General features: G+C 46.7%; 1 protein-coding gene and 2 long non-coding RNA genes across 6 annotated transcripts in view; 2 read left to right on the top strand and 1 right to left on the bottom strand.

The window, feature by feature from the left end:
• The window catches only part of LOC142051435 (uncharacterized), a 175,215-nt gene that overhangs the window by 48,987 nt on the left and 99,954 nt on the right, over window positions 1–26,274 (bottom strand). The gene's annotated exons all lie outside the window — the stretch shown is intronic.
• The window catches only part of LOC142051434 (uncharacterized), a 140,546-nt gene that overhangs the window by 43,594 nt on the left and 70,678 nt on the right, over window positions 1–26,274 (top strand). The gene's annotated exons all lie outside the window — the stretch shown is intronic.
• On the top strand, window positions 1,207–26,156 carry LOC142051449 (protein ELYS-like). The gene is made up of 23 exons (XM_075080577.1): window positions 1,207–1,327; window positions 2,536–2,789; window positions 5,561–5,741; window positions 6,529–6,736; window positions 8,007–8,123; window positions 9,085–9,169; window positions 11,156–11,306; window positions 13,747–13,879; window positions 13,967–14,148; window positions 14,623–14,684; window positions 17,347–17,437; window positions 17,525–17,614; window positions 17,777–17,921; window positions 18,672–18,787; window positions 19,555–19,648; window positions 21,123–21,246; window positions 21,376–21,432; window positions 22,646–22,792; window positions 23,983–24,170; window positions 24,342–24,486; window positions 24,581–24,694; window positions 25,706–25,853; window positions 25,938–26,156. The coding sequence occupies exons 1-23, from the start codon at window positions 1,207–1,209 to the stop codon at window positions 26,072–26,074; spliced, it is 3,090 nt and encodes a 1,029-aa protein (XP_074936678.1). The 3' UTR covers window positions 26,075–26,156.

The following is a 26,274-nucleotide window of genomic DNA, read 5'->3' on the forward strand; positions in this document are numbered from 1 at the left end:
CATAGTTTTTCTTCCATTTCTTCTTCTTTGGCTTCTTCCCACTCTTTGTCCTCTTTCCTTAGACAATGTGACCCGAGCAGTGTCAGGCAATGGTGTCCCTTCTCTGACCACCAAGTAACTAACGCTTCCCTGAGATCACTTTAGCTTCCACATCTGGCTGAGTGAAAGAATGACGCCCGTCAGCCTCAGCCTCCCTCCGTGCGAGAGTGAGCCTCTACGTGCACGAGGGAGTCCAGAGTTGACTGAGAGTGCCTTGGGTGCTGCCCTTTCTAAAAGCAAAGGGGTTTCTTGCAGCTCTCCTTGCAAAGTGAGTGTGTGGTTTCACACGTGCATGAGCTAGCAGGACGGCTTACGGCCACAGAATGGAGATGGGCAAATCCCCTCTCCTTCTCCCCGGTGCAGTGTCCTGCCTCCTTCCTTGTGCCAGCTTTTATGCTTGCTGGCTCTCTCTGCAACCCCGTTTCACTCTCTAAGCTAGTGGGAAACTCTCTGCTCTTGTGGGTGCGTTCCCTGTCTGCTTGGGGAGTTAATGTGGCTCCTAAGGAGCTCTAAAACGTGTGCAGGTCAGGGCAAGGGAAGGCACAGGGATACAGGAGCAGAAGGAAGGAGCAGATGGAGAGAGGGGGGCAGCAGCAAGGCCTCTCTTTTGGTGGCACTGAAGTGAACCTGGTTTGTGACATCACGTCTTCAGCTGCGACTGACCGTATCTTTAGCTTTTCCTTCAGTAAGCCCGTAACATTGTTGGCCTTTGAATCTGACTTTCATGTACTACATGTCAGTCAACGGTGACATCCCAGAACACTGACTTGGCTGGATGTGATTCTGCTCAAACATGTAATTTCTCAACTTGTTCTTTCTTATTTATTTTCTGGAGCTTTTTAATGCAAAACTCGGTCTCTGACTCGTGCCGCCTTGCTTGACTTGACTCCAGTGTCTTGGGCTTTTTCCCCGTGTTGTTTATCCTGTCAATACCCCTGCGTCCCTTTTTGTTGGTGATCTCGTAGGCATCAGAAAAGCAAAGGATTCTCCTTTTGCTCTGCTGTCAGATCCAAACCTGTCCTGAGTGCCCTTTTGTTAAGGAAAAGAGCCGCAGGAGGTGGACGGGAGATTATTCACGGCAAAGGGATGAAAGTTCTGTCAATCTCAAAAATGTCGATGGCTGTCAGGAGCCTCTTTTTGCATTTTTTTCTCTATTCACAGTGAAGAATGCAAGACCTCGCGGCTCAGGTAACGAGCAGCCTGCTGCAGTTTCCCGAGGTGACCATTCAGGCTCTTGGGGAAGATGAGCTCACCCGAGGTTCTGTGCTGCGTGGGCGGTTTTCCAGAGGTGAGCCTTTTCCTTGAAATTGGGTCTTGCTCTGAAGTTGTTACTGCCTGGAGGTGACCTGAGGCACGGGGTCACAGTATCAGCTGTGTCAGGTTGGTGCTGCTCAGGTGCATCAGGTTTTGAGAGAACAGAAAGGATGAACTATGACAAAATGATGAAAAATGTTAACATTAAAACATTAGTAGAGTTAAACTTTGAAAGGACAACAGCCTGCGCCAGTCTTGAGCTATTAAAATAACACGGGCAAGTCCGTGAGCCCTCCTCAACTTCTAATTGAAGGAAAGGCAGTTTTCAAAAAAGTCCTGGTGTGGTTTTGGGCTGTATTTATTTGTACCATCATAACATCCCGTGCAGAACTAGTTCTTCCACAGTGTTAGAGAGGCAACCCCCCCTGCTTTTTCTTTCCTAGCCTGACTAAAAACAGAAGGAAGAGGAAAGCCCTGTTAGGCGCTGCAGCCAGGTTTGCAGAGTATTTAATGGGACGCAGAGGAGTGTCCCGGGAGAGCTGCTGAGAGCGGCTGAGCAGATGAGGTAGCTGACTTTGTCGGTGATCTGAAGGTAGCGCTGGGGGCCTGCCTGGGTGTCCGGGCGCCTGTGAAGACCATGTAGGATCTCTCTGTGTGACTGTAAGTGCAGTAGTTGAGTTAATACTCCCTTTGTGTTGGAAGTAGTTCAGTGAAACTAAATGTGCTAACTTCTCTCTGTGATCAGCGTGTGTAAAAGTTGAAATTGGCTCCCGCAGTGCCCATTTTAAGGTAATTCCTTGTTGAAGTCCAAATCCCTGCCCAAAGTAGGCGTGTGTCGAGCAAAGTTAGTAAACTAGAAAAGAATTGGCTGAGATTTTGCCATATTTGAAGTATATGCTTTAGGAGTTGTATTCTCCTATGTATTTAGATGATTTCTAGCAAAACCAAGCTGAATATGGTATAAAGACTAGAGACCAATCTATTGTAATCTTTATCCCAAACAACCAGAATTCTTCAGTGCAGGAATGACAAGTCCAAATGCAAAATAATAAGGTGGTTCATTTTACGATGCATTGGTTGAGGATTCAGTGGGTGATTTTCAATAATCGACCGGAATTGGGTAAGCCTCTCTTGCTCTGTGAGGTACTTCTGTTGAAGCAAAGGGGCAGTGATTGTGATTTTCCCGTTGTTTTCAACCCTCTCTTGGGAGTTTGCTTTAGCCAGCCTTTTCTCTTCTTCCAGGGAGAGATGGGCTGGCCTGGCTGGCGTGTGGCCCTCAGCTGGAGGTCGTGAGCGCTGTGACGGGAGAGCGGCTCTCTGCACACCGTTTCAGTGGAGCCCGTGAGCAGCCTCCCACCATCCGCGTGGTGAAGGAGGTTTCCTGGCAGACGGGAACGGGGCTGCTGGTTGGCTTGAGAGAAGCAGAGGGAAGTGTTCTCTGCCTGTACGACCTTGGAACATCAAGCGTGGTTACAGCAGTAGTTCTGCCAGGAAGGGTAGGTCCTTTTTAATGGGGGAAACGTTGTCAGGTGCTGCATAACGCTGTTTCAGGAGCAGCTTTGGAGCGTCTCTTTGCTAGGACGTCCATTTTCTCTATTGTGTCATCATACTGTCACTGCAGAGTGTCCAGTCGAGAGCACCTTGATGTGAAATGGTGGGGTTAACGGTACCGTTATCCTTTGAGTTTGCTGAGAGAGTCAAACAAGTTTTCTGGTTTTACAGTAGAGCACGTAGTTACCTAATTCTCCACTTTGACAAAAAGGCCTTGAAAACTACCTTTTTTTTTAGCCAGAGTGACAAAGACCTCGTCCTCACCCTGCCTTTCAAGTGTTGGTAACATACATGTCCTGAATGGTTCATTATGTCAGAAATACTGTCTTTAAAATATCTCAGACTTCCATGGCTGTGCTGTAGCTGACTTCGGCACATTCCCAGGAGTCTGGGACTAGCAAGCAGGTGACTTTAGAGCAAAGCACATTTTTCTGTTGACTTAGGATGGGAAAAAAACAGGCTTCACTGCGTTACCTGGCAGGTGGTTACAGACCGACTTTCAGCCTGAAGCCCTTGAACCTCTGCTTATTGCATATGGTGCTTGTGCCGGTGGGATACTCTGGTGTAATGTTGCTAATTTTCCCTGCCTTCTCTAACCCATAAACTCAAATGACGTCCTTTCCCCTCGGCTCCTTATCTGAATGTAGACAAGAGTCAACTTAAGGTAATGGAACATCAAGGTTCACTCTATCTTTACCACCTTAGAATCTGCGACAGATAAATACTTCCGTATTACTCAGCTTTCCAGAGCGTGATTGGGTTTGACTTGCTAGAATCCAGGCGGGGTTTGTTTGTCTGTAGCGCTACAGTGTGATTGCTGGCAGTGCGCGTTTGTGTGGTGGTGATTTCTAACGAGCTGAGCTGGGTTGGTGCTCCGCTGTGTGGGTTTGCCGATCGTCCTGATAAATCTCAGCGTTTGAGATGGAAAGGCAAGCTGTGTGCTGACATAGACGTGCAGCCATTCAGACTTGTAAAAGCAAACCCGAATTGAAAATATTAATGGTATTAAATTGGTTTATAACGGTTGCATGTTTCAGAGCTCTGGAATGGTATTTTCCCCACTCTTCCTGGTTTGTGTGAGGCAGAAGGGCAGCTTTCAGAGTGAGGGAGCTGAGACAGGATTTCTGCGTTCGTTCCCAGAATGAGCTGGCAGCAGTGTAGGAGAGTGTGCAAAGCGAGTGCCTGGTGCCGTGGGAAAATAGGCAGTTCCAGGAGCTTCTACAGGGAAAACTGAAGCGTTAAAACTGGGAACCTGTATGCAAAGGTGGAAAAGGTGGATTTGGGGCCAGTTGTACAACAACAAAACGAGACCTTAAAAGAAAAAAAGTTAACAGCAACACGGGAACTTTGGCTGATTCTGCAGCACGATATGTGCAGTGTTTCTGCTTTCCTCCTGAGAGTCATCAAGGCTTGGAGCAGCAAGAATTCGAATAATCAACGCACTTTTGGTGGTGCTTTGAGTAGCTGAGAAGATTGGAGATTTCATCTGATTTCCAGGAAGTGTGAAACAATATAAAGTTGTGTCAATTACTGCGGGCACTTCTAGGAGTAGAATTCTTGTGGCCCAAAGGAAAGGTAAATTCTGTAGCAGATTGCCAGGCAGCGCAGTCACAGCAAGTGCTTGATACGGGAGAGGAGAGAACTTTGGGGCTTGGAGGTTTGGTCAATTTTTCCCCACCTCTGGGGAGAAAAACCAATATATATAAAAAAAGGAATCCTTGTGGTGCTCACTGCTCTGTTCCATTGTCGTGTAACAGGTTGGTGTTGATGTAAAGCTCCCTGGTGTCACTGTGTGACATTATGCAAGGAGGCTGAAGGGCAGCCCGTGTTCTTTTGTTGTGGAGCCTTAGTGCAGGAGCCCTCACGTGCTGGTGTCTCTGCTGGAGCAGCCAGGGCTGTCCCGGGAGGGGCTGCAGGTGCTGAAAGGTCTGTCTTCATCAGGGCCTTGTACTAAAGCTGCTGGCAGGCGGCTCCGCGTGTTACAGAGCAGCGTGCGCTTCTCCTCAGCGGGAGCTGGCTTTTGGCGAACCAGCTGCTGGGCTTTTTGCCGCTGTTTCGGCACTGAAAACTTTTCTGCTTTCCCTGGTTGCTCTTTTGATTCTAAATGAGGACTGGTGTAACTTTCCCTAAGCTGGTATCTCCCTTCCACTATCTGTAACAATACTCCATTGCCGTGGCAGCGGTGTGTCTCCCCTGCAACTTGGCCGCTGCCGCGTCTGACTGAGAGCCGAGATTTGCCCTAATACCTGTTTGGCAAAGAAGGCGTGGGCTGTATCCCAGTGCTGACGGGCTGGGGGCCGTGGGAGAGCGAGAGTGAGTTTGGTCTTTCTTACTCCAGTCCCTTAAATACGGTCAAGTTTCTTGCATTTAACGGATTTTCTGTGTTGTCTTCGAGTTAATGGTTTCTAAGTAGAAAATGGAACTTGGTAAGCTGTGATAATAGACTGCACCATTGCAGTTGGAGTGAGCTCAGCGAAATCCCTGCAGGAAACCCAGTAAACGGAAGGCAGTAACGGATTTTTGTACCGGACATTTTTGGGGGTTGGTTTGTTTGTTTGTTTTGTCTGGATATAATTGGGATCAATGCTGTGTTTTTAAGTCTGAGAAACCTGTATTTACTTTCTTGCTTCTGATGGGCTGGTTCTGGTTTCACTTTTGAGTGATTTCTATTTAGCTTGTCAAAGAGCTTAAATACTAACTTGTAGTTTTCCTGTAGGTAACTGCTGTAGAGCCCATAACTAACCCCGGAGGAGCCAGCGTGAGGCCTTGGCACCTGCACCAGGCTCTGCAAGGGTTTTGTGGCGTGGCAGCAGTGGCGACAGATGTTGGTCATCTGCTTGTGGTGGACCTTGGTTTGGATGATCTCTCTTGCAGTGAGAGGGAGAATGAACCATCGGGTGAGCTTGCGGTTTCTAAACTTGAACGGAAAAGTAAGAAAACTTGTGTCTTTTAAATCAACAACACGCATCCCACTTTGAAGCTACTGCTGTGCAGACGTGTATGGCTGCTGATTACAGGTGGCGGTTTGACATCGTCTAGTCCTGAATGGATTAAAAATGGGAGTGGCTTCATACTCCTCCTAAGGTTACAAATACCCCCTCCCACCAGGGTCCCTCTGTCACGGTGACTCTCGCCAGTGAGGGGTAGGAATTTGACCATCCGAGTCGGTGCAGCTGCCTGACAGGAAGGTGTGTCGGACGTGCCCTATTTCCTGGGAATGTTCTTCTGCTTCTGTTCATTGACTTGGGGCAAAGTTTAGGCTTGTTTTTTAAAGTAAATATGCCTTACCAAAATCCCTGCATTTGACCAAACGGAACCTGTACTTGGTGTACTCGGATTGCATACGCTGTTTTTGCTCTTACAAGAGTGGCCTCGGGAGCTGGTGTCACTTCAAGTAGCTTCACCATGAGGCCCAAACTCCTGATGTGCAGAGCCCAGGAAGAATTTGTCTATGGAGGTTTCGCTTTCACCTGGTTTTGAAATAGGAGCGAGGATACCTGTCCAGTCAGAGAGTTCCTATGTGCTCTGAATGCGTACAAAATGGGAAGAGCAGACAAAGTATTGCATCAATGGGTATTTTGCCAGGGACGGTAGAATTAGATCATACATGTTGTCACGTCAGTGTTTCAAATGCAACCTGAATGGCATAACGCATTCCTTTATTGTGTGGTTTTGTGCGTGCAGGTCTAACAGTTGTCACTAGAGCTGCTGCTGGCGTTTCACAAGGAAGAGCAACCGTGACCAGAGCAGGGAGACATCTCTGCCTTCAGTTACAGTGTTCTTCAGGAACAGCAATATCGACCCTGTGCTACATCAGCAGAAGCAACCAGCTCGCCGTGGGTTTTTCCGACGGCTCCCTGTCACTGTGGAATATGAAAACTCTGCAGCGGGAGTAAGTCGGCCTTTGCACTTGGTCACGCCTGGAGGTGCAGGGCTCTCAAGGCTCTGCTTGAGGAGGAAGTCTGTTAATTTAAAGAGCCCTTTTTCAGGGAGGGAAATGTGGAGTGTAATCTTGGAGTGTTTAGGAATCCCCTTCTGAAGTAACCATTGAGCCATACCTGGATTCAGTGGGCCGCCTTCTCCCCAGCGGGCTGGGATTGTTCTCCTTATTGTGCCTGTGGGCTGAGGAACTGCGGAAAGCTCCCTTCTCTGGGTTCTGTCAAGCAGTTAGGGCGTGAGAGAGCTGCTTTCCATAAGGCAGTTTGTTCCACCAGCAGTATTCAGTGACAGCAGGAGTTGTGTGTGCTTCAATGAAAGAGATTGTAGACATTATTTCTCAGAACCAGCTCCTGCAATGAGGGCACCCATTGAAAGGCTGAAGTATGTTAATGATGGGATTGTGGTGATAATATTCTTTAAAGCGTCCAGGTTGAAAGGAGTGAGACATGAAGGATCAAGAGCTGATCTGTGGCTGAAAAGACATTCTCTCCCACATTTCAGCCTCGACCAAAAGAGGGGACTGACCCATTCCAAGGCAGCGATGCATGGGAATGAAAGTCTGCTTGGAACACTTGGAGGTGGAATAAGGGTCGTGTCAAGGGATAAGCAACAGAGAAATTAGGGAGATGATTTCAGCTCTGCCAAAGAGCAATCCCCCCTGGAATATCTGACCCAATTCAGATCGGGATTCACTTAAGCAAATCTGCAGTGACTCACCGGGAACTATTGGCGGCATGAATAGAGAGTGGAGGGATAGTGAGGTGGCAAGAATAGCTTGTGAAGGTGCAAAGAAGGTTCAGAAGTCTGGAGGAGAAACGCTTTAGATAGTCCAAGTAAAGAAACAAGACACTACTGGTGTTTGGCGCTGTTTTCAGCTTGTGCAGAAGAGAGGCTGCATTTTCAGTTCAATATTGAAGCAGGCGACAAGAGTAGGAAGAATCTTTTGCCTGGCAGCTGAAGGAATCTTTCATGTTCCTGCTCCGCAGGCAGAGGAGGAGATAAAGCCAGGTTATTGCCCGTGATGGACAGTAATTTCCTCACCTCGTGGCTGTTGCATCAAAAGCAGTCGCTCCCGTGACTCCCTTGTTTGAGATGGGAGTGTGACCTTCTGTGCCTTGAGGAGAAGCACATCAGGGGCTCTTTGCTCAGAAGATGCTTCTCCCCTTCTACAAACAGGCAGGGCCACCAGGCTCACCTGCTTTCTTTTTTTTTTAACCCTGCAGGCACCACTGTCAGCTTGAAGGAGGAAGGATTCCTGTCTGCGCCGTTACTTTTCAAGAGCCTGAGCATGATCCTCGCAACTGTTGCTACTTGTGGGCTGTTCAGTCGACGCAAGAAAGGTGAATAAAAGCTTACTATCGGCCACTGATTTTTCTTTTTTTTTTGAGTATTTGTTCACCTAGAGTTCACCCACATGTATTTGTTTTGTTGAATTAGCCGTGCAGGAGATTCTCTCCGGTATGGAAGGAGCTGACGGTGCGATTTGTACAGGATGTAACAGGGATGAAGAGGGACCTACTAGTTCCTCCCTGCTGAAAGGCAGCAAAGCGACAGTGGCTCTATTTCTGTGCTGGCATTCTTAAATGGCTTCCTTTGTTTCCTGATGACTGCTTCATGGTTTGCTTGATATTCACACCGTGGTGTTAAGATACCATGGAGCGCAGTGGAGGCTGCAGCTCCAGAGCACTAAAGGTGCGGATCCACCAGCCTGCTGCCCCTAAAGGAGGAGGTGACAGCATGGCCGGTTCCCTGGTGCCAGCCTGAGCCTTGGTGAGCCAGCTCAGCTCGGCTGGCAGGGAAGGTGTTCAGCAGCCAAGTCGGTGGTTTCCTGCTGGGCTAATGACTGAAACGAGGGTGTGGAAGGTGCCGTGTGTGCAGGGGAGGGACTGGAGCTCTGGTGGGAAGGGAAGGGGAGAAAGATCTGCCCCCTTCAGCATCAGCAAGCTATTTACTCAGCTCGGCTGCTCATGGAGTGGCAATCTTTTTCAGTTTGACTGTAAAGCAGTTTTGATTGCGAGCTCTTCAATGCAAAGAACTGTTCCCAACCATTTTTATTCCATAGAACACCTTGAAGCTTCCAGATTGTATGGGTAGCCTTTGCCCCAGAAGCTGTTAGTGTCCAAATTTCCTCCTTTGTGGTTTGGTGGCTAAATGTGACCAATTCTCAGGTTTTGGGAAGGGCTGTTTTTCTTTTGAGCCAGACAATGCTATTAAGGAAACCTCAGCCTAGATCTAAGGAAAGGGTAACGAGGACTATAAAGCAGCTTTGTAACCAAATGTCATCATTTATACCTTTTCCAGTGAAGGCGATGCCGTGAGTTTACATCTGTTGCAGTTAGCGTTCGCAGACAGGAGGCGCTTGGCTTCAGGACAAGTCATGTACGAGGTAAGACGTGCACGTCCGTGAAAGGCTGGAAAGAGTCCTTTTCCCTAAGGGAGCATCAGTGAAGTTGGCAGGGGGAATATTGACCATGACAATTCAGAGATGACTTAAAAAGAATCTTTTGCTGAGTCTTCCTGGGCACGGCCTTTGTCCATACTTTTTGAAAAGAAGTCGTACAATTTCATACCGCCGTGTCGTGTGTTCCAGCCAGGGCCGTCTGCAAAGAGCCCGTATAAATTCAGTTCCTGAAGAGGCAGCAGCTTTTACAAATAAAATGATTCTTCATTTAAACACCAAGTGAATGGCATGTAGGAAGAGAAGACAGGGCTTTGAGTAGCTCTGTTTAACCAAACTGCAGAGTTGAATAAGGTTCTGTCTGTCTCCCTTCCTTAAAACACGGGCGTACAGCTTTATTCTGTTCCGGTCTTCAGGTTTAAATTCTTGCTTTCCCTTTGAGCTCTGTCAGCAGGACTTCACATGATGCTCACCTGCAGGGTCTCTTCGGTGCTGGTCCTGAAACTTAGTAGCTCTAAAGAGAACTCTTTCTACTTTTTGGCTGCGTTACCTATGAACTCTGCTCTTGAAGCCAGCAAAATACGCAAATACAGTAAAGAGTGGTCTGATTTGGTCAAAAAAGTATATGTAAATTTTTAGAAGTGGCTCCAAAGAGGTTGTGTTTAAAATAGAGATGAAGTAGCCTTACCTCTCTGTTATCTAACAGATAGAAGACGCGTTTTTAGAACGTATAATTTTATTCAGTGTTATGCCTGAAACCCTTGCAAAATCTTTTTGATGGGAAAGTAATCTTAATTCAGAGCATGTCTTTCCTGTTGAGGTGCAGTAGGAGAGGATCTGTGCTCTACAGCCTTGATATTTATTAGTAGTATTTCCTAGAATGGTTAAGAGAAAGCTTGCCTGTTCTCAGAGTAGGTGAGTTAAATGTAACATATCAGGTCATACGAGAATGGATTGTCTCGTGCCAGCTCATGCCAGTTCCTTCTAGAGCTCTGAAACTTTAGGAAACTTGGGTAGAATGAGGTACAATCAATTTTTTTTTTTTCTGGTAGGTATTTGGAGACTTTTAGCTGCTTGGTTTTTGGTTTTGTTTGGTTGGTTTTTAATTGTAGAGCTGCTCTTTGTCCACAATCCACACGCCCATGTGTTGTAGGGTAGATCATTTGACCAAGTGCTGTATTTGGAAAGACAGTATTTCAGTCAATGCTTGCTTAGCAAATGGTGGTCTCAGAGGTTCCACACAATCCTGCTGGAGTTTCTGTAGGTCTCAAAGTAGTTTGCTGACTCTGTAGGGGTTTGTGATCCTAAACGCCTTGCCCACGTGCATGCCATGTCCGCCGGGTTGTTTTGCTGTTGGCTGCACTTGGTGAAGGAAGGGAGGCATATTTCACCCATCAGTCCCTGAGGAGGTGAGAGGAGGAGCTGGCAGGAGCTGACGTGGTTTGAGAGAAGAGTGTGACTCAGTAAGAAGTTCTCATGGCTACTCCCGAGGGATGGGCTTTCACTCTAGTGGTGTGTGCCTATAGATAATGCCTCGCAAGAGAGCTTTGGCTGCTGGAAGGCCGTGACTCCTCTAACTTCATCAGTTCTGTGATCAAGTCATGGAACAAAGCGCTTTGCATGCCTATGTATGGCATTATTTCAGATCTCCCTTTGTAGCTAAATATGTAGGTTTGTGAAGAAACCGGGATGGTGCAGGGAATTCTGCAAAACACATTTAGAACCAATATTGTGAGGGAAATGCTCAGTTTTGAAAATGTGCAAAGCTTTTACGGCCAAACTTACCCGTTACGGTTTGACACTCAGTTCTCTTGCTTGTCAGCTGTAGTTTCTCTTTGCCATCAGATTAAGTGCCTGGGAGAGATACAGTACAATATGCAGGTTCTAGTAGACATAGACATTCTTTCCTACTGAGGTGTAATGTCTGCTTTTCTCTCAGAATGACCCTTCTCTCTCCTGTGATTTTTTCCGCAGCGTTTGGCATCCTGTGTTGAAAAGCACAGTTTGGATCTGGCGGGCGGAGCCTTTCCCTTGCGAGGGCAGGGCAGCAAGGCCAAACTACTCAGCTGTCAGGCTATAGAAACCTTTCCCAACCGCGCAGCCAGAGAAGGCAGCGTTGATGAAGGTTTGTTCCTGATGTCCCTGTTTGGTTTTTCTAAACTAATTGGTTTTGGCATCCAAGCAATGAATGCTGTTCCATACCCACAGCCTGAAAGTCTTAAGTCTCTGTATAAACTAACTTCTTGGGCTTATTTCAAAGGAAAAACTGGGTGCTGAAATTCTGTGGGACTTGTTAAAATAAACCCTATTTTTCCCTTCAATGCTTGCTGACATGCTGTAGCGATGTATGGTGGGGTCACCTCTATAACGCCTGTCAGTCATTTTATTCCTCCAGCTCTCGTCTTTGAACAGTAAGATCATCCCCTCCATTGCTTAGGAGCGTTCCCTCAACTTTCTTTTTTCCCCTCTTCCAACCTATGCCTGCACCTGCATCCAGCTGGCGGCCGGTCAGGAGTGCTGTTCCCCCGGGCTCGGTGTTGGGGCCAGATCTGTTTGATACCTTCCCCAACCACCTGGATGAGCCGGCAGTGTGCCCGCGTGGCCAGGAAGGCCACCAGCATCCTGGCTTGTATGAGAGATAGTGTGGCCAGCAGGAGTAGGGCAGTGATCGTCCCCCTCTACTCGGCAGTGGTGAGGCTGCACCTCGAATCCTGTGTTCAGTTTTGGGCCCCTCACTACGAGAAAGATACTGAGGTGCTGAGTGTGTCCAAAGAAGGGCAGCGAAGCTGGTGAAGGGTCTAGAGCACAAGGTTTAGTTGGGATCTTAGGAAAAATTTCTTCACAGAAAGGGTTGCGAAGCAGTGGAACAGGCTGCCCAGGGAAGTGGTGGCGTCACCATCCCTGGAGGGAGTTAAAAGACGTGCAGACGTGGCGCTTTGGGACAGGGTTTAGTGGTGGACTTGGCAGTATGAGGTTTACAGTTGGGCTCGATGATCTTAAGGGCCTTTTCCAACCTAAATGATTCTACGAGTCTATGATCTGCCCGTGCACTTTGCCCTCTCTGTGTCTAATAGGTTCCTACACCTACAAGCTCTTAAAGCAATAGCTTCTGGCTTCCCTCGTCCGGACCGACAGTTAAAACTCCTCTGGTGTCTTTCATTACCTTGCAATAATGAGATGTGCATCTCTGGGTTTGCACATCCAGTGATGCTCTGAGCACATCTCTGAGCCGGCTGCAGTGATAACTTCCACAGCCTTTTGTTTGGGTGTGTGAATGCCCTTCCCTCTCTTCTTACTGGCCTTAACTTATGTCTGCTTGTTACAAAGACGACACTGGCATGACTTTCTAGGCTATTTGTGTTTATTAGCTTTGACTTAGTCCTGAAGAGGCAGCTTCCACCTCTTTTGGGGTGCCACCCTCTAACAACAGCGTGTCAAAATCTAATGAAAACCCCTTTGGATTTTCTCCACTTGTGTCACGATTCTGAGGAGAGGGCCTTCTAAAACCTTGTCAAAAACAACCAACAGGCTCACCTGCCAAAAAACCCAAACCAAAACCAACAAAAAAGGCCCTTTTGGTCCCCTTTTCATGAAGTCTGAGGCATGGAAAAATGCTTGTCATTTTTCTGATGGCTCCTCATTAGCTTTTATCCAGAAACTATTCAAGTTGTAGGCCCACATGAGCTTCTGTTGGATGTGGGTTGAGGTTAGAAATGCAGCTGGCTTCTGATTTATGAAACTAATTGACATCTTCAAAGGCAGTTTCAGCGGCTCACACAACTGAAAGGGCACAGAAGCTCACGATGACACACAGTAAAGCGTGGGAGGCTCCCTGAGCAGCCCTGATGAACTCAGCAGAGAACAGAGACCCATTTTGCCAAATGACCTGTCTCCTGGTTCCCTGCTCTGTCAGGGTAAAGGATGCACCCCCCACTTTGCTCACATCTGGAGAATGCCTTCTCCCCAGAGGCGACAGACCATGCCACTTCTTGAGAGAACCCGAGTGTAACATGGTCAATGTTTGATGTTAAACTCTTTGTTCCAATCTCCTGTTTGTTGGGGTTGGGTTTTGGTGTTTGTTTTGTGTGATAATTGTGTTCTTTCATTCTGACTGTGCTGGAAAGGAGCTATTCGTAACACTCGTAATCGAGTCGAATCTGGAAATTAATAATGCCAGCTGAGTGATCAAGTGTATATGACAAGAATTTGTATGCTTTCTAAAAGCAGCAATGTATGTTTTCCTAGGGTGGTGGGTTGTTTTTTGGTTTTTGTTTTTTTCTAACCATCTTGATGCACTCTTACTGTATGGGAAACTTGATTACCTGACAATTGTGTATTGGATTTGTCTTAGGACGGATACAGGTTGAACTCGCAAAGGGGGGCAGCATGACTGAAACCTATCACAGAGGTGATGCTATGGTGTACATTGTTAAAATTCTTCTTAGTCAAGTGTTGCGTTTCATGAGTGACGTAACAGAATGAATCCAAAATAGAAAGTGATGTTTTGAAAATGTCAGATAGATTGTATTTTCTCCCAATAAGAATCAATGTCTTGTCTTTTCCAGTCATATCTCCTGACATCAGTGTCTCAGTCTTCAGCTGGCAAGTGAATACACGCGGCCAGGGAAAACCATCTACTTATTTGGGTGTATTTGACTTTGACTGCTGGTATCAGGCTCAAATGCCAGGCTCGCTAAGGTAGGTTTTTATGAAGCTGTTTTCAGTATCCCTCCCCATAATTCATTGGAAAGTCGGCGTTTAGCTTCTGCGCTTGTTTTCTTTCAGGCCAGAAGAATCCCTTCAGGACTGCCCCTATTTTGCACTGTGGTCACTGGACGCTGTAACAAGCACGACTGCTCCAAACCTCCTTCTGGATGTTGTGGTGCAGGAGTGCAGCCTAAGCTGGAGAGTTCCTCCTTCTTATCCACAACCTGAGCTGTGTTTTCATCCAAGCACCTATAATTTTGGTAGGTATTACACGGCTTTGAATAGTGATAAGCTTAAACCGAGCTCAAATGCCATTTCTTGGTTCTCCTGTTCATTGTTTGTCACGCAAAAACCCAACCAAACCGAAACACCCCAACCCCCCACCCACCCAACTCTGGTGACGTTGTACTGACCAAGTGTGTGCTGTTGTGACACCTGCCTGACAGGCGGCTGGGTCTGGGGGTTGGGTGCTTCTGTAACGCAGCCCGTGAGGTGGTGCTGGTGATCAAATGAAATGACTCTGGGCTGAAGCTCAAAGCGCAGCACCTCGATAGCCCCGGAGGTAAAATCTCTACACTCAGCCATTATTTTTCTAAAAAAGTCTGTAAGTGATGTGATGAGGAGAACGGGTACTCAGTTGTACCTTTCCAGAGGTTGCTGTGACAAAAATGTAAACTGGTGCCACCATCACGGTGAGAGTATGGAATGTTGTCCAACGTTCATTGTCTCTGCAGATGGCACGTGCCTGCTGAGCTCTGGAGTTGTTCATGTGACGTGCAGCGGCTTCCAGAAGGAGGTGAGCTTTTACTGTATCTTTATGGAGAATGTCAAGAGATGGACCTTTCCTAAGCTTTCCATGGCGCTGCTTTCGGTGTCAGGGACCATTTAATGCTCCTCCTGCCCATCCACACGCGTAACTGCAATTGTACCCTACCAGTTTTATCAAATGTAATGTTTGAGGTCCCCTCTTGGGAGTGTAAACCCACCGTTGTCTCCTGTTGAAGCACGATCAGGGCCTGAATGTCTAGAAAGGAAGAGAGCGCTGCTCTAGGAGCAGGAAGAGAAAGTCGGGGAAAGCTGTTCCTTCTCTCTCATCAATGAGTGCAACTGCCTGCGTGGTCCTGAGTTCAGGTTTTGATCCCTGATTACCTTGGAAAAGAGGACAGAACGGAGAAAAGGAAGCATCGTTCCCTCAGAACAACCTTCCCCCCCCGTCAGTCTCTCAAAGCATTAGGTTCCGTGCAGAACCTGACGATGGGGGTGTCTCACTCGGATGCGAGTGGCTGCGAACATCCGCTTGCTGGACTATACCTGATCGTTTGCTTCCAAGGCAGTGAGCTGCAGCAAACAATTGCTGTTGGCAGCTCTACCCGATGACTTCCCTGTATTTTCCCTTCATCGGTCGGCTTTGCTGCAGCCTCTCAAAGCAGATCTTCACCCCTGTAGCCTTTGCCTTGTGCTACAGGTGCCCAATTGACTCCTCTGGGACTGCCCTCTTGTTGCTGCAACACCTCAGTCACCTTTAGCTCGTGACACCCACCACCTTCTCTCTGCTTTATCCCACCGCAGTGACTTCACCCCCCTCCTTCAGAGGTTTCCCATTTGCAGGGCACCAACCTTTCTCTCTCCTCTGAAGGATTTCCCTGAGAGATGCAGCCTTTGTGATGAAGAACCCATCTTCACCCAGGCAGGCTCCAAGCGAAATGCTGAGCGAGCGAGTCATCAGGCAGAGGAGCACTTAGTAGGAAGGGGAGAGCAGGCTTTCCCTGCCCTCATCTTCCTCTCTACTGGATTCCTCACCAGATCTGTGGGGGTGCGCTGGGGCAAAGAGCACTTGTGCACAGTGTGGTAGCTAACATGAACGTCTTGGCAGGTTGGCCTGGCCCATAGGCTGTTTCTTTTGCAAGCCTGATGTAGGCTCTTCCATTCAGATTGGGTGATCTGATGTCAGCTCCACGTTGGAAATAATTGGGAAATGCAGAAATTTGTCACACCCTTTGCTGAATTGAGACTAGATCATTCAGAGGCTTGTTAGGCATTTGAGCAGGAATTGCCTGTGAATGTGAGTAAGACAAATCTCAGAATTAGGGACAAGAAGCTTGGTTTGGGGTTTTGTTTGCCACCGTAAGTTGTACTCGGTGTGTTTCCTTGTCTGAGACTGGTTTTCAGAAAAAGATGGAAATCTGATGTGTGTATTCGAATGTGTAGAAATGGCTTTGAATGTGATGATTTTATTTAGAAGGGAAAGATACTTCTGAATGTGCTTAAAAAGCCAAAGAAACAAGCAAACAAAGAGCAAAAGCCCTAAAAAGGAAAATTTGCTGAGGGCTCAGTCTTGGGCCCCTCGGGACAAGAAGGACATAGAGTTGCCGGCGCGTGTCCAAAGAAGGGCACCAAAGCTGGGGAAGGGTCTGGAGAACAGGTCTCATGAGGAGAGGTTGAGGGACCTGGGGTTGTTTGGCCTGGAGGAGAGGAGGCTGAGGGGAGACCTTATCGCTCTCTGCAACTGCCTGACAGGAGGCTGTTGTGAGGTGGGGCTTGGTCTCTTCTCCCAGGTCACTAGCGATAGAACGAGAGGAAACGGCTTCAAGCTGCATCAGGGGAGGTTTAGGTTGGATATTAGGGAAAATGCCTTCACTGCAAGGGTGGTCAGGCGTTGGAAGAGGCTGCCCAGAGAGGTGGGGGACTCACCATCCCTGGAGGTATTGAAAAGACATGTAGACGTGGCACTTGAGGGCACGATTTAGGAGACATGGTAGTGTTGGGTTGACAGTTGCACTCAATGATCCTAGAGGGCTTTTCCAACCTTAATGTTTCTATGATTCTATGTTTCTATGATCATTTCACCTGGAAGAAGTATCAGAACACCAGCTGCACTCAGCTACTCCTTAACAGTGCACGTCTGTGCCTGCCTGTGCTTTGCCCTTCTGAAGGATTGCCACGGCATTAGAACACAGTGTTTGAAGCACCTAAAACTGAAACCTATTAGAACATCAATGTTTCACTTCTTTTCTGTCGTTTTGGGAAATGACAACTTAATGTTTGGGGTGTCGTAACTCCTTCATGTCTTCATAGCCTGGAAAGCTGCTTGATCTTGGCTTCACTGCTTCCATGCAAACGTTGCAGAGTTCTGTTTGTTCTGTCCCCTTCGCGCATTCCTGACGGCAAACTTCTCTGCACCCCATGTGCCATGGGTATAAGCAGGGCACGTTGCTGGGAATAGTTAATTGGAACGCAGTAAATTGAGAGGATAATGCAGAGGCATGCAAATAAAGATTAGAATTAGCCTTTGGGAAGTTGTCATGTCATGGGGAAAATTCCATGTGCTCCTCAAAGCAACAAGCAGCCCAGCCTGTGATGCCTGAGTGAGTGTAGAGTTAGAAACAAGCACTTACTGTTGGTGGTTTGGATGTTGAAAGCAGGTAGGATTCTCCTTTGATTTCGCCTGTTACTTTTAGGAGGAGCAGTTAGAGGCGGTCTTGTCAGCTGCTGCCCAGACAGGTTCTGTAGGGCTTCTGACTGGCTGCATTAAGCTTTGGACATCTAAAGGTAAGACTTGTTATGTGGTTTTTATGTTGCATGGTTTCTTCGTTTGGAATTCTTGATTCATTTCTTTTTTGTTCTCTCTTTTTAAAGAGCAGCCAAGTTCTGCTGCTAATTTAGAGTTGGCCCTTGACTGGACGTGGAGCCGAGTGATCTATACAAAAGACAAATTTGAGCAAATCTGTGAGTACTAGTGCAGCCATGCTGCAAACCTAGAATCAGTCTTTCCAGTTGAGCTTATTCAGTGATCTGCTGGTAGATGGTCTTGCCCGCAGATCTGGAAGTGCACTTTGAAACTCTGAAATGGCTCTGTAGGCTAACGATTTCATACTTGTTCTTGAAAAGGTGTTGCGCTGTTTGACGGCTCCTGCAGCTCCACTGACCCGCAGAGGTTACAGGCTCTGCAGCACCGCCAGTTGCTTTTGAGCAACCTTAGCACAGTCTTAAACTGTTTTCTAACAGAGGCACAAGAGCTCGCTGGAAAAGGTTTGTCACAGTATTTCTAACTCTCTGGTATGTCTTATGAAGATTTGGAACGATGCTGGGGCTGTAATTGTGGAAAGAGGAGCTGTTGTTGGTTTTGCTGATTGGCAGAAAGTCAAATGTAGCGGGGAGAAGGGGCTTAAATGGGAGGGGTTGGGGCTGCCACTTAACGCGCGTTGAGTTCAGGGCACGAGTTTGTTGGGGAGCTCGTGCGAGTGGGTGGGGAGGCTGCGTTCAGCAAGGAGCTGTGCAAGCACCCGGCTTGAAATTACAGCAACGGGATGTGGCACTGTGACAAATACTCCCTTTGATTGTCAGCTAGCAGTGCGTAATTGCATGCAAATATTGGATTGGAAATTACTAAAATCAGAGAGGAAGCCTAAATGAGTAACATGTGAAGTGAGTTGCATGAGTTTCTGTAGCTGTTTCTATTAGAACTTGTTCCTGGCATATTGAGGAGAAAAGAGAAAATCCCTTTGCTAGAGTAAACCTCTCTGCTACGTGAAGAACAGGTGCCTTATCCATGAGTGGATTTAGTAGTTCCGACTTCACTTTTTTTTATTAAACCTTTAGTGAATCTTCTTCTTTGTAGGGGTTGCTTGTGATTGTGGGCTTTTTCTTCAGTTAAGGAAGTGATACGGAGTGAAAAATGCACAGGCAAAGATTCCTACCGTGTTATTTTTCTACTTTCTCTTTAGTGCAATGAGGGGAGTTTTATAAAAAACAAAAGAAATTGCACACCAACAGTCCTCTTAAGCTTCTTTTCATGTTTTGCAGACTTGACAAACAAGCTGGCGGTGACCAGCCTCGCAGCTTTGTATGCACGAGTGGTCCTCTGGTTCTGTGGGTCCCGTCTCCTGCCAGAGGGCTCAGGTAAGCCTAAACTGTCACGCATCTGTAGCAGTCAGTGCTTCCTATGAACACGTGCTTCCCCGTGGTTTTGTCAAGGCTTCATCAATACCAAGTCGTGCCGGTTCAGTGACAGCAGATGCTGAAGTTCTGCTGCTGAAATTGAGATTTCACTGTTTTTTCAACTACGTCGTGTAGAATGATGGAAGCAGTTTCTTTCCAGGGTGTTTCTCAGAAACAGCACTAAGCCTCTGAGTGAAGGAGTTGCTCGTGTCCACAGCTTGAAATCCTTGGGATTGTAAACAAGTAACTCCTAAAGCACCAACACGGGAATGCTTGATTTTACAGTAAAAGCCTGACGTGCATGTTTTGAACTTTTTACGGATTGTTTGAGGAAAAAATACACCTTGGAAATAGTTCATCATTTGGATGGGTTATAAATCCTATTGTCAGCCTTAACTGTCTTACGCGTGTTCACGTGACTCATTTAAAAACCCATTCCCTTTGAGAATTGGGGGGTTTTTTTTAGAGTGAACTTCAGCTGACACTACATGTTCTGGATGCTACATCACCTGTAAGCTTGAAATGGCACTTAGGACAAGGAGGAATTGACTCCTGTGTCGTAGGTCTCTTTTAGCAAAGGCAGAAGGAGGATGGGCTTCTTTCAAAGTCGGAGGCTGGCCTGTGCTTTTGATGCTCAGCTTGTGTGTTCTTCTGTCTTTTTAGTCAAAAACTGTAGGTTGAAAATGTGATATGACTTCTTTAACTTACTTCTTATTTATTGCCTGTAGGTGATGAGATGCGTTTCTCTAGACCTTTCTACAATTATCCTCTGATTCGGAGCTACTACGCTGGTCATCGACAGAAACTGGAGCGTTTATCAAGGTAGGACGTGCAGGAAAGCTCTAGAGCAGTTCCGCTGCAATTTCAGAAGCGGCAGCAAGTGGCTTTTCCATCAGCAGCTGTATTTGCTATGCTTCATGCGTTTGCTGGCAACACTCTTGACTGGAGTGATGCATGTGTCCTGCTGAACAGAGAGGTTCCTTTCCTGTGTTGAAATGTTGATATATACCTCTGCTTAGTGCCCTTTGTTGGTGTCATCATTGTTTTGACGTGCACGTAATTCATTGGCAATTCTGTGTCATTTGTTACCACTGGAAAAGGTCGTGTGGTGAGGACAGGATCAGTCACGGCCAGGTCAGCCAGGCACGGCCTTTGCAGAGCAATTATTCTGGACACAGAAGAAAGCATGTTTTAGAAAAAAAAAACCAAAAAACAAAGCAAAAATAATCTCTCTCAATGACCAGTGATAGATGGCGATAAGGGGATTGGCCCAAATCTCCTACTCCCAAGCACCGCGGTGTCATTGAAGGAGATGGGCAGAGTCACATGCAGCTGGCACAGCCAGCGCGCTCCTGGCTACTGGATAAAAGTGCCTTCCTCACGGGAACTGCCTTTCCTGGGCTGGCTCACGAGCATAATGGTGATGTGCCTTGGGTTAGGTGAGAACAGATTTTTCTTTGGCAACTGTTCTGTAACCTAAAGAAAGTCCTCAAGTAGCCGTGGCCATGGCACCATGAGCAAGGTGCAGCAGGAGGAGCCCAGGTGGAAGCTGCTCTATGTCAGGCGTTGGCTTTCAAGCTCCTCTTCCTGCGCGTCCTTCTCAGGTAACTCTCGTACAGGCTCACGGGCTCCTTAGAAGCACCACCTCCAGCGTGCTGCTTCTGCTCGTCCTCCTCGGGAAATGAAAGGCTGGCGTCGCAGCCCGCAGGAGCCTGCGATGGGCTTCTGAGCAATGCAGTGTTTAACAGGCCAGCCCTCCGTCACTGTGATGGCATGTGCAGAGGCACAAACGTGCTGCTTCAGGTGATACCAGAATTCAGCTGTGGGCTCAGCTTTCTGACCGTGACTGTTTTTCAGTAACAAAAGCGAGGTGCTGAGACCAAAGCCTGACATTTCCGTGCTGTGGTCTCACCGCTGTGTGTGGGAACACTCCCACTGGAGGCGTGGGGTTTGGGTTAGCTTTGCTCACACTGCCCTTGTATTACAAGTAATGCGGCACAAAAGAAAACCTGAAAACTAAAAGGTCGCTGCAACTTTCCCCTTAATAAGGGAGCTTTTTGGATTCCTATTTGGAGCTCCTTTAATAATTCACTAGGATCTAATGAGCACCTTTCACCTGACTCCGAAATTTCTTTCCAGTCTATTTCAAGTCACGATCATGCCTTTGTCTGTTTGTTCCTTTCTTGGAGTCGTGGGAGCTTTAGCTGGGTTTGTTTTGGCTGGAGGAAATCTGTGACACTGAGAGGCCAGAATTAGTGTTTTCCTCTGTGCAAATCCTCGCTAGGTTTTGTTCCAGAAGAAAATGGGACTCTGACTGCCTGATGGTCGATGGCATGGTTTCCCAGTTAGGAGACCGAGTTGAGAAGTTGTGGCAGAGAGATGAAGGAGGAACGGGGAAATACCCACCTCCTAGTTTACGGGTGAGTGTTGTGTTCGCTGAAGGCAACAACAACAGCCACAACAAACCCCAGCCCCAGCCCAGCCCTCCCCCAAAGCCAATGATTTCTCAAAGAGAGGAGTTTTAAAAAGCTTCTACCTTTTCATTCCAGGCACTGCTGGAGCTGTATTTGCTAGAAGGTGTTGAAGAAAGCCACAAACATGCAATCGTATCCCTTGGAGTTATTTCTGTTACACCTCCAGTATACGCGCATCAGGGGTCTCAAATGTCTGCCACCTACATGTTCGATGCATTTTCTAATTTGTGCTTCAAACACAATGCGGATGAACACGTGTAGTTAAGAATTAAGTCGCAGACAGAAGCATTGTTTGAATTCTTTGTACTGTGGATTTTTTAGGAATTTTTAAAATGTTTTGTTGCAAAGTCTTTTCTGATGTGAGAAAACAGGTCTACTAAGCAATGTTAAAGGTAGAAAGCTCCCCTAGATTTTCTCAAAATGTAAACTGTTTTTCATTTTTGAAGCACCCATAGCTGTAGCAAACAGCTGCTTCCTCAAGCGCTGCACTAGAATGTGCTGCTTCAGAGCAAAAGGATTTCTGACAGCGGTTTACCAGGACCTGATTTTGCTGAAATCATCCATTTTCCAGCACAGCTAAGAGGGCTTGCTTTTGTGCTGTTACAAGTGCAGGCACACAGAATAATAGAGAGAGAGAAGGGAAAAGCCATTGGGCAGAAACTGAATTTTTAAGCTGCCGAAATACACTGTGTTGCTTTGGTTGTTTGTTGCCTGAGCCGAGAGGGGAGCCTAGAGAGCAGGGGCTTTAAAGCTGTTGCACCCCGGAGCTCTCTGATGAGAATAGACCCCCCAAACCAGCTGTCAGAAAGAGAAAGTGACACTGCCGATGAGTGATCCACATACTGGTTTAAATCCAGTTTTAATCATTCAGAGCTAAGCTGTGCTGTAAGGACACCCTAATTTCACTTGTTTTATATACGCTGGAAAGGAGGGAAGAAACCAACTGTAGAATTTGTTTGCTTTAATAATCAAGCATTGGCCGTTCTCGTGTTTTGAATGTCTAGCTGGTGGCTCCAGTGACTAAAGAGGGAGCCTGAGTTTCCAACGAAACTGTTTAAATATCGAAAGGCAACCTTTCTGAATGCCTTAGAGAAATCAGAGAGTCTGTCTTTCTGGTTATTTATTCAGAATGCAATTTTGTTGTTAGGGCCTGACTATCTTCAGGTTGCAACAGCATAAAACGGCAAGACTAATACATGAGTATTTTCTGCGTCCTACCACTATGATATTCTTATTTCCTTTTATTATTTATTCCTATTGTATTAATCATAGGAATAATATTATTTCATGTGATAAATTGTTGGTCTTGCAAATTTATTAGCCTTAATTAGATACTTGATATCAGACAATTTACTTGCTGCTGGACATCATACATTCCTTTCCGAACAAAACAGAACCTTCCGTCGACTCCTTCGCAGCTGCCTTTGCCATCCCTTCGGGCCTTGTTAAGCTTATCCAAGGATTTTGGCTTCTAGACCACAAGGACTATGAAGTAAGCATGTGACAGTTTAGTTAGGCATACGTTGTAGTGCAAGGCTATGATCTAGCAAATGACTTTAAAAACCTGGTGCTTAGCTAATAACAGGTGATAAAACATGGGAAGCTTCTTTTGTAATCCTGCTTCAGCAGCACCTTCAGCAATACGTGATGATCTGCAGTTTGGTTTTAATTGCGTTGAGAGGAAATGGATTAAGACAATGAAGAAGTCAGCGTTAATAATGCTTGAGATGTGAATTGCCAAAGCCGTCTGTTCAGGTTGTTCTCAGCAGAGCAGTCGAGCGCTTTCTCAAAAGCAGTGGTTTGGGTACTTTAAATAGTCAAATGACCATCCTGGCAGCAAGATTTGAGACAGAAGACCGCAAAAGTGACTCTTCAATCTAATTCATGTTCCTTCTGATGCTGAGGGTTGCTCTTTGCCTGTCACAATTTTAATACAACCTCTTTTGGAGAATAACTTGTATTTATAAGAAGTGATGTTTGCCTATGGGGATTTGGTTACCCTAGCCGAGTGTGAATCACTCCTTTTAAAAGACTCTGGTTTTTTTCTGTATGGCTAACTGATTTTTTTTTCCTGCAAATAGTAAAGAATTTATATTTACCTGTCCAGTATCAGGGACATTCACCCTTACTGAAGAAACTTTTGAACAGTTTTGTTGTGTGCTTGTGTGTCCAGTCTGATCCCCTCTATACAAACAGGCTGTGGCCAGGCTGGAAGGGGCCCAGAGAGGGGCCACCAGGATGATCAGAGGACTGGGAAGCTGCCATACGAGGATGGGCTGGGAGAGCTGGGTTTGTTCAGCCTTGAGAAAAGGAGGCTCAGAGGGGATCTCATCCCCGTGTACCAGGACTTAGGGGGTAGCTACAAAGAAGGTGGAGACTCCCTTTTTACACGGAGTCCCATAGAGAGGACAAGGGGGATGGACACAGGTTGCTCTTGGGGAGATTCCGACTGGCCACCAGAGGGAAATTTTTCACACTGAGGACAGTCACCGTTGGAATAATCTCCCCAGGGACGTGGTTGACTTGGCCACGTTGGACACCGTCAAGAGTTGTCTGGACAGGGTGCTGGGCCATCTTGTCTAGACTGGGCTCTTCCCAGAAAGGTTGGGCTAGATGATTGCTGAGGTCCCTTCCAACCTGGGATTCTGTGATCTTAGTAAACCTGATCTCCACCTTCTGCAGAATTCCCTGGCCCTGCTCTTTCACCCAGCTACAACCAAACCTGTGTCGTGGCAACACGTGAGAATTCTTCGGTCCCTCATGTGCCAAGGAGAGCATGGGCGAGCCCTCAGATACATGCAGGTGATGAAGCCACCATTTGCAAGCAGTTGTGAAGAGCGACTTTTCCTCACTGTGCTGTTGTCCAATAGGTAAAGAAATATCTGCCACCATTTTGGCATTGAAATACTGTGAAAGGTGGAGAACAAACACTAGAAATCACAATCCCCTAAATTTCCTTTAAACTTTGAGCACAATAACTGTGGGGCATCTTTTTAGTTATACTATTAATACGCCTTTACATCTCAAAAAATTAACTACAGGTGCATGGCGGAGGCTTGGGCTCTGCTGCAGGAAGACGCCGCTCAGTTAAAGGAGGAAGAGCTATTAAAAGACATGTATGACATCTGTCGGGAGATGGGACTAGTGAGAGACTTCCTGAGGCTGCCTTTCACAGACTCTGAACAAGTAAGTGTGGGCAAGAGGAAAATCTGAATCCCTTCTTTGCCAAGAGAAGAGGCAGGATCATGATATATGTTTTAAAATGTGTTATTTCTCATAGAAGTGTTTGGAGAAATTTTTACGGATTCATGAAATTCTTTTAGCCCGGCATCTGCAGCGTGCCAACTGTATGGCAGCAGCACGGCTGAACCAGGCGATGAACGTTCATCTCATGGTAAGCGTAAAAGTCCTGCCAAGTGTGCCAGTTTCTCTCAGGGGTTACTGACCGGTTTAACAGCGCTCAGTAAGAATCCTGCTTTCTTTATCACACCCTTCTTTGAAATACTTGCAATAAGCCTCTGCACCTTACGTTACAGCTGAACCTAAAAGTTGAACAGAATGTGTCACTACTCCAGAGCTACCCCGTGCAGTTGGAAATTCTGTGTTCCAGGCTGTTGTTGACTCCACTTCGAACAGTTTGTTTGTGTCTAAGGATTAAATAAGTATCTCCTGTCAGCCACTCTTACCATTCAGATATTCAGCGACGTACGTTATGTAGGGTTCGGATTATTGGAAGTTGTTTGGGTCACTGTGGAATGAAGAGTGTGGTTTATGTCATCTCCTGTATCTCACACGCAGCTCTGGGTGCCAACCCACAGGCAACATTTGCGTCATGGGTTGTTCTTTTTATTATTTCCTCAAGTTATAGCGTGAGGTCTGCAATTCCACAGCTTTCATTTTACCACTTTTTGGACAGAAATTCTTACCTAACTTCTGTATCTCAAAGTAGCCATATCAAATTCTGTGTTATGTGAACTTCTGTTGTGGTTCTGTGATCCATGTGCTGCTTTCCGGAACCATAGTTCTCCAGGGAAGCAAACTTATGGGGTGGTTCTGGAAGGTTGAGGTCCTGCATTTGAAAGCTTCCATCCAGGGGGAAGGGGTGTGTAGGTAGCTTTCTCTTCCTCATTTTAATCCTTACTTCCTCTTGTCCAACGTAACCCGCCGCTGCCCTGGAGATTCAGTCACCTGGGGCAGTGGCGTTTCAGGAAAAACAAGGGAAAGGCTGCTGTTTTGTCAGCCACGTGAAACTTGTGGGTGCTGACAAGTGTGTCAGAATGAGGTTCTGCAGGGTGCCGGCATGGTTTTACCTTAAAGTTGTAGGTTCTGCTATTATTCTAGTCTTCCTTCCACTTGGCTAAATATACAGGGTGAAACTTCTTGCTTTACGCTTTTTGTTCACCAGAATGATCGTGCTCCTCGCTGGAGACAGAGAGCAGTTGCCAGAAATTCTCTCTCAGCCCAGCACGGCAAGACCCTTCCTAGAGGTCAGAGGCAGCTGGCTGTAGAGAGAGCCAAGCCTTACCATCTGCCTTCGTCCGGACCAAGAGAAGGTAATTTTTGGGGGGGAATATAACGCACAACTAACCATCGCTCTGATTGCACAAGGCTGATCGTTTTTCCCTCGTGCTTTACAGCTGCAAGACCAAAGCCATTCTCGACAGTAACAAAACCAGCTAATGCAGGAAATGTGCATCCAAGGGCACCTTTCAGCAGTCGTGTGTTGGCCAAAGTTAGAGAGTTATGGGTAGGAAATGAGCAGAAACCCAGTTGAGAGAGAGTTTTTCTGTTATGATGATGTTTGTTATGCAAAATACATATATTTATATTATGGTAAATATGTTTAGAGAATTTAAGAGAGCTGAAACTAAAACAATGATTACCATCAAGCTATTGGTGTACACATCTTGCTAGACTTGATTGTGTGATCAAATAGTGATCTCTTCCCACTTGCTGACACCTTTCTGCTTTGTT

Source organism: Phalacrocorax aristotelis, unplaced genomic scaffold (genome assembly GCF_949628215.1).
Source record: "Phalacrocorax aristotelis unplaced genomic scaffold, bGulAri2.1 scaffold_34, whole genome shotgun sequence".
Taxonomy (NCBI): Eukaryota; Metazoa; Chordata; class Aves; order Suliformes; family Phalacrocoracidae; genus Phalacrocorax; species Phalacrocorax aristotelis.

Excerpts from the sequence above, each read along its gene's own strand:
- LOC142051449 (XM_075080577.1), top strand. The coding sequence starts at position 1,207 with ATGCAAGACCTCGCGGCTCAGGTAACGAGCAGCCTGCTGCAGTTTCCC. Across the intron at positions 2,790-5,560 it reads CAGTAGTTCTGCCAGGAAGG|GTAACTGCTGTAGAGCCCAT; the intron begins GTAGGTCCTTTT and ends GTTTTCCTGTAG. Across the intron at positions 8,124-9,084 it reads GTTCAGTCGACGCAAGAAAG|TGAAGGCGATGCCGTGAGTT; the intron begins GTGAATAAAAGC and ends TACCTTTTCCAG.